Consider the following 12,778-nt stretch of genomic DNA (forward strand, 5'->3'; position numbering starts at 1 on the left):
ATAGCGAACTGCCATTGGCCACGTAATGATTTGAAGAAATGTGCCCTATTCTAGACCTGGATTTAACAAAAGACGGTCTTCGACAGAACTAAGGCATTTTTTCTTCGACAGCAATTTGTGTGTATTAAACATTCCCGGGGTTTATGAAAAGATTTAGCCTCCACTTCAACAGGCGTTTTTACCCCCTCTCTTTTTGGAAATATTTTGCCTTCATAAATTCCAGGTCTATACTGAGGTCCTCATGAAGTGAAAACAAAGTGTGGTTACCAAATGTCAATCAATTTGATCGCCCAAACTCTTCAAAGAGGCACTCTAGTCGTATGTGGTCCTTTTGTACGTTAAATAGTCTTCAATGATTAATGGCGTGAATACTGTGACCACACGGACAATGGCCAGCCGTTTTCGCACTAGATCTGACGGGTTCTCCTCCGATGGAGAAAATTTCCTTGACATAGATATTAATCAATGTCCTTCTTGCAAATGAGTCCCGCCAATTTATATACGGAGTATCTATACAAGTGCGTAAGCGAATTATTGTGTTTTATGTCGTCAAAAGTTTTGGTTAATTTTTGTCACATGAGAAATTGCAACTTCCCACGTCATTCAGAGGTAGCATTTTTGTTGCAAAATTGTAAATCTTTCTCCCGTATATTATTGGTAACGTTTTTCTTGCGTGGTTGACTTTTGACTGCCGGCATTTTTTTGCCGAAATGACCAGAACACGCGTGTGGTCACATTCACCAGATTAGTTAATGTATCTGTTAGACTTTACTTGTTTGTCTTTACTTGCCTGGTTAACAACTAAATAACCCCCAACAAGAGATATACGCCCAACCCAACCCAGACTTTGCAAAATTCTTTGTCGAAATGGATCCCCCTCCATTAGGAGCTGTCTATTAGATTATATTCTAACTATTAGATTATAATTCTTTTATTTATCTCTTAATAAGTGTTTTTTCAAAAACATTTTTGTAGTATATCTGAAACGGGATTTCCACCTGTTTTCATACTTATCAGAACAAATTCAGTCTGAAGTCAGTTCATTCATTATACAATCAGCAAAAAGCACCATTACTGTCAGACTCTTTTCATATTCGTACTCTGAATTTACCATGAAATGCCTGTTATATGCCATCCTCAGAACTGTTGACATCGTAAAAATCTTCTGAAAATGGTACCTGGCAGTACTGAACTCTAATGAGACTCAAATCCGGGCACCACGGTCGAGGGATCGGGGAAAAGAGTGTAAAGCGTGTATGAATATTACACCGTTTGTGATACCCTTAATAACGGCGGAAAAAGTAGAAAAAAGAGTGAAAAAAGAAGAATTAAAGGACAAAATATTTTTATAGAACAAAGCAAGGGAAAATTTGTCAGTTGAAAAAAAATTGCCCAGTTTTTGTTTGCTTTAAATTCGGGTTTCTCTTGAATAGTTTTCAATATTGCAGCACTACCAGCTTTTACAGATTCAATGTTGTGTACAGATTCAGTGAATATTTTTACATACTTTTTCGCTTTACGCGCACTGACACACCTTGCAACAGGCTTCACCCAGGGAAAACAGTGTAGTAACGGTGGTCATAAAATTTAATTATAGCGTGTTTTTGAGAGTGTAGCAAGAGTGGACTAACGAGTGTAAAGAATGTAAAAAAAAGTGTACTTTCCTCGAAATTGGGCTCTTACACTCTTTTCCCAGCTAATTAAGAGAGGAATGTGCTTTAGACCCTTATTCTTGCCTAATAATGGTGGAACACCTCGACCCCGGCTCCCACTAAGCTGGAGGCACAAAAGGAATGCATCTGGCTGGGCATTTTCCCCCCATTTCTAAAGAAACGTTGGAACAATTTTCACAATATTGTTCTTTCATGCTCAACCATCTTTCGTATCTTTTTCATTTGTGCGTCCCATCCTAGTGGGTGCAAGATATTTGCAACTCCCAATCGTACGTGCTATATTTTGTAAAACGATTTTATTTATAATGTAACGGCACGCGCTCTGTATTTTCGAGATGCGAAACAAACGATTGGTGGCATAAACGAAAGGAAAATACCCCATGTTTCATCAGAGTCAACCGCTTTCATAGCTAAGAACTGAAGTTCTTATGATGCTAGAACGAAATGATCTCATAAGGGTACTTCTCGACAGCAAACAATCGCTGGCGACAAATGTGGATGATTGTGGAAAATATGATACTTAAAGTATGGGAATTACAATGGGTTTATTTGCAACAAGGTGATTTCTTTTTTAAAAACCATTTAACCCTTTAAATTATCAAGCAGAAAGCTGATTGACAGCGAAACCTCCAGAAGTAAAATTCATCTTGGTGGTTGCTCATATGTTATTTGTTTAAAATAGTAAAGAAACATATGGCCACTATATGTTAGTGACGAAGCAAGCAATATCCACTGTGATCAAGTACTCCGTACCAATTGGGTTCCCAACATTCAACCAAGAAGATCCCTACTTCTCTCTGAGGGAGTGGTATTCCAAAGAACCACTGGCTATGTCCAGGACTCTTCAGGGAAGACATGAGAAATTCAACGTGCCAGTTGGTCCCCCGATTGTTGAGACGACACCGTAAATTATAACTTTAAATAATTTCTTTGTCAACTACTAATGGGGGATGGGAGGTGGTAGAGTTCCCGTTCAAAGACCTTTACTATCAGACCATGAGAAACACTCATAAGTACACGGTCAAGGACACTACTCAAAGTCTGCCTAAACTCTGATCATGGCCAAGTTTGAACAAGCTTAAGTCTGATCACACACATTTTTTGGTCTGGAAGGGTCCGATCAGTAGAAACAAAAAAGTCTGATTGATAGCTTGGCCTGGGGTACAGGAGGTCTATAATTAATTTTCCCCACCTTATAAAGTTCTATATTAAATGGGAAGGTTAGTGCCTCCTCTTCTTGCAGTAGGCCATACCAACGATACTGCAAAAACAACAATTGATATGCACAAAATTACGAAAAAAAATGTTTTCTTTTTAAAGATTACTTTTGTATTATCAGGGACTTCATGGTATTAGCGACAAATATTGTAGGGCGATTGTGCCAAACATTTTTTCTGCCCGAATTGGGTAATTTTTGACAAGTTTTTGTCAATTTCTTAAAGGTAGCCACGTTTTTTGAAAATAATCCATTTTTCTTTTACAAAATGTGGTATAATTCAAATATCATGCTTTTATCTGAACCAATTGATCAAGGTTCCATAATGTTTCACTTTTCGAATTTTAGAGAGGAGGGATACAGATACTCGACAACTCGGCAGAATAAATTTGAGGACTATTTGAACACTTTCAAACGAAGTACAAGAAATATAGCAGATAAGTTCCATGCCATTCCGGAGGAGTCAGTATCACGTGGACAGCGGCATCCCCTGACTCAGCAACCTAAGTAAGATTTAACAAAAGAAAGTGGATCTATTCTGCACGAGTAGGACTTGATATGAAACTATCACAATCAACCAAAGCTAATTTAAGGAGTGGAATGATAGAGAGGTCAAATTATATGGTGTTAAGATATGCGGAGTTAACACACAGTGCCCCACGGGTGAGGTTCCTGTCAGCTTTCTAATAATAATAATAATAATAATTTTGGTTCCTGCGTAATCGCAGCGGAACAGCATTAGGCCTACAGTAGCCTGTTCTCAGCTGCCCTTTTTCTTTTTATTCCCCACATTTCTGACTATTATTTCTATGAGCAGCATTGCTCTTTTTTTGGTGACTATGGCTACTTTTTTACGTCTGAAACTTTCACGTGGTACCATCATTGCAGCCAACATTGGTCAGGCTATGGTCAACCTGAAGCTATGGTTAAGTAAGAGCTCTATATAACAACCGCATGAAATTTTGAAGTTCATTCAGTTCATTTTGATTATATTTGAGTTTACTTTTCAGCGTATACGAGAATGTTAGAGTTGATTATGATGCAAGTGCAGGAGGCGGTCCAATACTACCTGAGGATGAGAATGAGAGCTCAGATTCAACTGCTGCCTTAGTTCAACCCATGCAAACCCTTGAGGTGTCGTCGTCATCCTCTGAAGACCCCATCGACAGTGATCTTATCAAGGCCATTAAATGGGAAAGAATCAGAGAGCAACAGAAGGTTTTTAAGTCAATTTTTAACATCATACCATACATAAAGGCGTAAGGGTATATTTTAATAACAAAATATAAAACAGACAACATATTTGTAATATTTAACAGCCGACACGGATTTCATGTTGATTATGATCATTTTATTTACATTTAGCCCACTTTACTAATAAAGTTAAAGTTTTTTAACAAACATATACAAGTTCTTGCTTCAGAATATAATTACTTGGAATTTTAATATCCTGGAAGACGTAGCTGTAAGTTAACCATTTCAGAAGTCACGAAGCTTCAAACTTTTCGTTCCTTTTCGGGTAACATATCTTTCTCTTTCAACTGTCTTTTTTGTTCTCTTCTAATATATAAGTACAAAGCTATGAATCGGAAAAACAGAAAAACACCTGTAAATGTTTTTTATTCGCCAAATTCCTGACGTTCGTCGAATATTTGTTGATATATTTACCAAAAACAAAAAAGGTTAAAGCTCCATCACAGACTAGCGTACCTACCAAATGGAACTTCAACTAGCTTAACGCAAATTTCACAAGCGGATGTTGTGGAATATGGTAACAAATATTGCGACACGTTTTGTGGAAAAGATTAAGTCTCTGGAATATTCAACAATTAAGCATGTGAGCAAGACACTACAAGTATAGAAGTTTATAGTTGTGCGGAATTTGAGTCTAAACAGCTGAGGGAGAAATATCCAATAATTACGAATCACTTTTAATACAGAGAGATTTTGCGCAAATTATTAAAAACTGACCACTTTTCATACACAGGTTTTTTGCAATATCTAAAATTTACTAATTAAATTTTAAAAGAAGGTATTTTTAAAAAGTTATTAAAGCATTTATTCATTCTTTACCAAGTGAGCGCTCATTATATTTCAGCCTATATTAATTATTTTGCTAGCTCTACGAGTTACTCGTTCTGAGTCGGCGTTGAAATATTCAAATAATATTATAAGCAGTTCAGTCAAAAAATTATTGCAGAAATTTTTAATTTTAAAATCGAAACTAATACCTGTAAGATAGAGACTCTATTTTAATTATTTTCCGTTGGCTGTTCTCCTGAGTAAAAAAAAAACATTACATAGTCAAATGTATTTTCTACAAAAATTTAGCTCATATTCTTATTTTTATAACTGTGCGCTATGTAATTGGAACCAAAAGGGCATTTTCGTCTCAATTAGTTGTTTTTAAAGCGTCTTTGAATTTGTATTAGTAGCTACACAAACAAACAAAAATTACTGGTTCTAGGGGACTTAGCGTGAGCAAATTGAAAACCGCACATAGTCAATCATCCAAATTTTAAGTTGAGGAATTTGGGGGACAAGTTTCGAAGCCAATTGTCACAAAACGGACAAATTTAACATTTCACGAAATTTTTTGACAAAAAGTTAGAGCAATTTCCCAACGACTTTTTTCTAACCGTATTTCACATTTTACGGCAATTTTTTATTTTAGAAGACATATTTTTTGAAAAAAAAATGGGATAAATGGAGCTATTTTTCCTTCTCAATTTGGTGGTGGGGGGGGGCTAGAATAAAACCCCAGTATTATGTAAAAAATCGGGGGTGGCGTGGGGTTTTTTATGGTTAATTCATGAATTAATTTCATTTAGATAATACTTGAAAATTCATACTATTTTCTTTTATGATATTGTTTTGAAGCAGACGTGAGTTTTTGGTAATTTAAACATTAGCATAAGATATTGAGTCTCCCGCGTCGAGAAAAAAAAATCGGAAAAATATGTAAAATAAGAGGTGAAAAGTTGGTTTGTTCACCGCAGATTTCTGACATATTTTTGCGAAGAAATGCGGTGAATGCAGTGAAATTATGTAAGTTCACAGCTAGAGTTAGCGGTGAACTTACAAAAATTCCCCACATTTCATCGCTTACTACCAGTTACCGTCCCTTCAAGGATTCCAATCTCAACCACATCTCTTCTTCCACTGCGCCACTTCTCACAAAAATCTAGCATATTTGTTTTGAGTTTAAGTCAAATTCAGTCTACTTTTAATAAAACATGCGCGTTGAACTTTTGTAAGATTAGCGGTGAAATGCGGTGAAATGCGGTGAAATGTGGCAATTTTTTGAAAGTTCACCGCTTACTCTAGTTGTGAAATTACATAAATACACCGCTTAAAAAAGTTTCAAAAAGATGTATGATTATTCGTGGGTAAATTTTCCGAGCGTCTTTTAATAAATATATCTTAACCTCGTTGAACAAAAGACCATTCGAAGCGTTTTCTAAGCGGTGAATTTATGTTATTTCACCACTAATTTAAACGGTGAATTTTGTGTATTTTCATCGCATTCACTGCTGATCTCGCACAATTTAACACTTTTTTCTAAGTGGTAAATTTATGTAAGTTCACCATTAATTAAGCCGTGAATTTACGTAATTTCACCGCATTCACTGCTTATCTTACATAATTTTAACACTTTTCCACAGCGGTGAATTTATGTAATTTCACCGCTAAATTCAGCGGTAAAATTATGTAAATTCACCAATACCAAGCGATAAAGGATTTTTTCACCGCTTTCACCACCTGATTTATGTAATTTCAGCGCATCACCTTATCTTACAAAATTATCCCCATTCACCGCTTATCTTGCATAGTTTTGCGTTGAATGGCGTTGACATTTTGACCGGAGTTTTTTTGTAACATTTGATAATTTGAAACATTGGGTGCTTTGGCATAAAGGGTTTTGCAGAGACACCTTTATAAATCCTTGAGATAACTGAAAGTCACTTTATCGATATCAATTGAGACACGAGGCATACTCGAATGCGTGGCTCTCCTGTGCACAGGAAAATATTCCAAAAACCCGATTTGACTGATTTTCTGACATTCTGAGAATTTGGGGTGAGACGGGATGATTATGTTAAAATATCTTACAGTATTTTCGCAGAAAAATTGTTATTGTAGGAATCTGTTATAAAAATTTGCAAGAGGATGTACAAGTTAAGGCCTCGCCACCCCGACCAAATCTTTAACAAAAGAAGAACATTGTTAATTTCCTCTGATACTCATAAGATTAAAATGCAAATGGTAAAAGAGGCAATGTAAAGTTAAGAATATAACATTATGTAAAACCAAAAAATAATTAAATTACTTAACCAAAAAATTTGATAAAGATACTTCACATTATTTGTCTTTGCTATTTTTTTATTATCGACATTCAGAACAGTATTTGTTAACTTCTTGCTGGTGCTAAACACAGCATATTCTGTTTTTTGCTTGTTCACCACTAACGGAGACTTTGCAAAAAATCGATAAGTTTTGAGAAGTCATGTTCAAGTTTTGTTTTTGACAATTCATCATCAGTGCTGGATTTAAAAAGAAAAGTGTCGTCTGCATACTGGACGACCGTGCAATATTTTTCTAAAATCTTTGCTAAATCGTTGACGTAAATGTTAAACAGTAAAGGACCTAAAATTTACCTTTTGGAACTCCTCTTTTCAAACTTATACAATCTGTTTCAAATCCTTTTAGGAAAACTCTTTGCGTTCTTTCACTCAAACAATTCTCTATTCAATTGGTAGCACGTTTGTAAAAACGTATATTTTCAAGTCTCCGTAACAGTATTATGTGCCTTATAGAATCAAAAGCTTTTGAAAGATTTAAAATCGCTCCTGTAACATTTTTTTCTTGTTAAGTTCTAATCTTATTTGTTCGGTCGATTACGGGATGGCATCAATTGTTGAAGTTTGTTTTCTGTAATCAGATTGACTGATAAACAATAATTGCTCCCGTTCTAGGAAACTTGTGATTTCTGAACTGAACGCCTTATCAAACAATTTTGACAAAGCAAAAGTGACAGAAGTACGTCTATAATTGAGTGGGTCTTCGGGATTTCCTTTCCTGAAAAATAGAGTTACACAAGCTTTTTAAGATCTTCCAAGCTTTTAAGATCTTCCAAGCTTCTTACACAAGCTTTTTAGGAAGCTTTTTGAGAAAATTTTCCTTATGTAATGAACTGATTAATGATATAATATAGTGATTATACTTGCGCTGCTTTAGCATCTTTCATTGCCCAAGCTGGTATTTTTGAAGGACCGAGGGGTTTACTTGTATGCAATGAATCCATGATCACATTTGTTTCCTTGGTTGTTATATATCGGAACTTGAAACGTTTTCTCGGAGCAGTTTTAGGAGGAATTTTGTTTGTTTGTTGCAAGCCAATGAGCTCTCCTAGAGTAGAAAATCTGGAGTTTAGCAGATTTGCAATCTCCATAGCCTTTGCTATCTTATTACCAAAACTGTTTAGTAAAGATTGAACTCTTGTTTCAGTCTTTTCTTTATTACGAAGATCTTAAATGAAGTTCAATCTGGCTTTTCCCCTGTTTAACTCCATAAAACTTGAGAGAAGTTGCTCTTTTTGAAAACGTTTTTTATTTTCTCACGTAGCCATTTTTGTTTCTCACGTAGCCATTTTTATTTTCTCACGTAGCAAAAATTTTGGTTTGTCATTTCTAATATAACAGATTTTAATTGGAGCTTGTAGTGCTAAGGCTCTTTCAATAATTATTTGAAATTCTAATAACATTATATCTCCCGTCACTGCAATGTAAAAGTGTCTCGATTTTGACTTTTCAATAAAATTTTGAACGCTATGGCTAAAAAGTTTTTTTGTCAAATTTTTTTAAACACAAGTGAACTTAAAACTATGTTCAATTTTTGCCTTAGCTGTTGAGGTAAATTTACCCTACCTTACCTTAAATTTAAAGATCCGTTGCCTTGTTTATCATACAATCACCTTAAATTTAAGGTAAGTTGAGTTAAGTTTACCCTAACCGTTATCTTGACAACAAGATAACCTTTCGGAGTTGTCCCGGGTAATACTTCATATCTAGCAAGGACAAGTGGGACGATTACATGACCGAGTGCAAGCAGCTGACAGAAATGTGAGCAGAGTCCAAAGGCCTCAGACCAGCGGAGCGACCAGAGACACAGAATCGCAGTTGCACAAGCTAATGGCAGCTTACAAGGCAAATTCGTTTGAAGATGTACACCAGCCAAATATGGAAAACTATGCTAGGCATCACCAGAAATTGAGAGAACGCTACGACAAACCAGTTACGCATGGAGGCGGTGGCGTGCGAAATACAGTCGAGACTGGTCAATAAAATTATTAAATCCCTGTTATCAGAAATAAGGCAGAATTCTGCTAACATAACTTAAAAGAATTTGAATTACAGAGAATGCTTTTGTAAACTTTCAAGAAGCTTCTGGTGCATTTGTTGAAAAAAAAGTACGTAGTGTTTGCTGATTTGCGGTGGTTGATTTGATAAACATTGACCTTAAGTCCTCATATGCTCATTGGAAATAAATTAAAATGGTATGTTAAAATTTGATTTGAAAACTGATACTAGATCTGCGCTTGTATAAAAGGATTTTGCGTAGTTAAAGTAGCATGAATTCTGTCCACTTATTTTAAGTGCAATGGCACCTTTCATTAGATAAAACAGAACTCTATAAGAAAAAAATAATGAAGTTTTATGACCTTAACTTGAAAAAATATACATCACAATAAAAATACATCACCACAAAAGGCACCACTAAAGGCACAAGAAAAGTAGAGACTTCCAAAAAATGAATGATTAAACACAAGGAGCTGAATTTAAAAAAAATAATAATAATCTACAACTATTATGAATAGGAGATACTACTAAAATAGTATGGGTAACCTTGAACACATCTTTGACACAGAGAGTTTCAACGTGTTTTTAAAACAAGATCAATTTTACAAAACTTTTGACAAAACTGCAAAAATTGAAGTTTGATATTAGTTATGGCAAAGCCAACGGTAGCCATTATTGTATCGCTTTATTCAACCTGGACTCAATATTAACGAAACAAGACGAAACTTTATATAAAAAGCAGTCAAGTTATTTGTGTTTCCAACCAACACCTTTTTATGTACCAATTTAAGCGTCTTGACCAAAAAAATTCTCTTTGTTCCCCAACCCCTCTTGAGGGAGAAGGAACTATATAATCAAATGGGTTTTTTTGGTAATACAATTTTTACTGATCGATATATTCATCGTAAAGAATTGTAAGTGGCATAATTAAAAATCCCATCCAGCGTAGAATATGGAAATAAAAAGGTTTTTTTTGAATTTCGTTTTCTAGAGCAAGCAACCGTGGTTTAATTATTTGTGAATATTGAGAATGATTCGCGTTATTTTTTTGGACGTTTTGCCAAAAAATTCATACTTTTGATAAATTATGTAAAAAATGTAAACAATAGTACTGTTGGTTTTATTTTCAAAGATAAAACAGTTTTTTTGACTATTTTGATTCTATTTTTTTCTAAAACTTCAGCTAAAAATTTCAAAACTCGGCCTTTTTCCTCCAAAGTTGCCCGAAATAAGCTTCTTTAGTAAACTCTGATTAAATTTGCCGGAAGTACACACACATAGCAACTAACACAATCATTGTAAACTACAGAGGGCGCTAGTCCTACTTCCACTTCCATTAAGAAAAGTGTGGAAATTAATATTAACCGTTTTTTGCTAACATTACTCTATGAATATCCAAAATGCAGCATTTATTTTGAACTTTTAAATAACAAATTATATAGATCTACAACATTTGTAACAATTGAGTGTTCTTAATGGACTTATGACAACAGCAAACTTGGTTTTGGGCCCAACTTGGACTGTTACAATCCAAAAACGATTCGGATTATACTCAGACGGTCTTTATTTTTAAAAAAAATCGCTCTTTTTTATGTTAATTAAAGAAATAACAATTCAAATCAGTGCTCACTGTTGATAGGTCCAATTTTCTTCCTAAGCAGTAGAAAATTAATATATCTAGTGTCTTTACTCGAAAGATTATGGTCTTCTTGGCATTTAAAAAAGTTTGAATTTTAAATAAACAAGGTCTTATTGAACATTGTCACAATTTTTCTCTTAATTTGGTCAAATTTTAACTTAATGTCAGCCCAGAAAGACTGCTTTTTCTTCCTGCTTTTTCTACTCATTTAAATTTTAATTTTTTTGCGCTTCTACCCGTTACGTTATCGTTTTCTGTCTAGATTTCACATTTTTTTTATTTTCAGGAATTTGCTCGGTTTCAGGTTATTTTCTCGTTTTGTCACATTATCATATTACTGACAGTTCATACTACCTCATCTGCGTTCAAGTTCAGACGCAATTGAACATATAAAGTTCTTTAAAGGCATAGATTATGGTTTAACTGCTTCGACACCACTCTCGCGAAAAATTTAATTGAACATTTTACATTTGTCTTTAACTGTCCTTTTCAATTTGTCCTTTCAGTCGTTTGAAATCTCCTCGATAATGAAAGTTCTCATTATCTTTTTCTGGAGGAATAAGTGAGCCTTTATTCTGGTTTGAGTAGATAGCTGATGGTTTTCATGACTTTGAAAACGATTGTTTTCTAAAAGCGAAAAAAAACACTTGTAATATTCGCATTTTTGTGCTTTTTGTCAATTCGTTAACTAGTGTCGCTAATTACAGGTCACATTTAACATTATTGTTGTCAAAGGAAAGCGGAAGTGGCCAAAAATATAGTGTTTTTCGATATATATTTAATGTTTAGAAAATATAAGAATTCTTTTTGAATGTACTGGCTTCGACACATGTTTTTCGCAAAAAAGGAAACCATTTTTTTGACTTTTATCTACACTTGATGTTCATTTTGTAGAAGTAAGACATATTCTGAATAATTACAGAACTCATGCGCTTTTTTTGTCCACTCGTTACCTGTTCTCATTAATGAAAAGTTTCATACCACATTATTGTCGTTCGAGGAAGGCTCAATTGAACATATTTTGAAGAGCAGAATATGGTTTTATGGCTTCGACTGCGTTTTCTCGCAGGTCTCAATTGAAATTTTGTTTTTCTTCTCTAATTTTTGTTTTTATAACTGCATAAAAAATGAAATGGCAAGTCTTAATGCCCTCCTATCTGATTGTTTTCATTACTTTGAAATTAATTGTTCTTATAACTTTGGCGTTTTTTTCTTTCTATCTAATTGTTACCAAGCATTATTATGGAGCGTTCCCTTATCTTTTCTAATGAATATAATTTATTTAGTTGAGTTAAATTTTTACCTGACGCTATTTTGACATTGTTAATATGTTTTTTTTAAAAAAAAAAAGAGGACACAAAGTTTTGGATGTAATTAATGTTTGCTGATATTGATTTTTGATTTTGTTTTTTGTCTTAACTTGCTTTCTTAATAGTGGCCGATCCTTTCAATCTAATGTGGCCTTATTTTACTCCACTGAGTTATTTGCGTTAGAGCCGATCTTTCCGTTAATAATTTTTTTTTGAAAAAAACTTGATTTTTTTAGGGCTTTAAATCTGCTCCTCATTAGTTTTAAATCTGCTCCTCATTAGCTTTAAATCTGCTCCTCTTACCAAGCTTTATTATGGACTAGTCCCATATATTTTTAGTGAATTACAAGTTCTTTTGTTTAGTTTCAGTTTTATCTGACGGCATCTTGACTTTGTTATTAAGTTTCATTTTTTAGAACGGACAAAAATTTTGATGTAATTAATGTTTGTTGTTGTTGTTTAATTTTGCTGTTCGCCTTGACTCGCTTTCTTAATATTGGCATATCTTATCAATCTAATGCATCATTTTTTACGCCACTGAGTTGTTTGCTTTGGAGGCTATGTTTCCGTTCATATACCAA

General features: G+C 34.2%; 1 protein-coding gene across 3 annotated transcripts in view; it reads left to right on the forward strand.

Annotated features, from left to right (window-relative positions):
* Positions 1-12,778, forward strand: part of LOC142349529 (uncharacterized) — a 50,084-nt gene that overhangs the window by 12,864 nt on the left and 24,442 nt on the right. The window contains exons 2-6 of one of the 3 annotated variants that reach the window (XM_075401153.1): positions 2,385-2,577; positions 3,238-3,396; positions 3,900-4,107; positions 4,373-4,408; positions 8,961-9,225. In XM_075401153.1, the coding sequence (XP_075257268.1) occupies positions 2,385-2,577; positions 3,238-3,396; positions 3,900-4,107; positions 4,373-4,408; positions 8,961-9,225 (861 nt within the window). The remainder of the gene's footprint in view (positions 1-2,384; positions 2,578-3,237; positions 3,397-3,899; positions 4,108-4,372; positions 4,409-8,960; positions 9,226-12,778) is intronic. The other 2 variants (XM_075401162.1, XM_075401169.1) reach the window with 2 other exon arrangements.

This window comes from Convolutriloba macropyga, chromosome 1 (genome assembly GCF_964194025.1).
Source record: "Convolutriloba macropyga chromosome 1, txConMacr16.3, whole genome shotgun sequence".
Classification (NCBI taxonomy): domain Eukaryota; kingdom Metazoa; phylum Xenacoelomorpha; order Acoela; family Convolutidae; genus Convolutriloba; species Convolutriloba macropyga.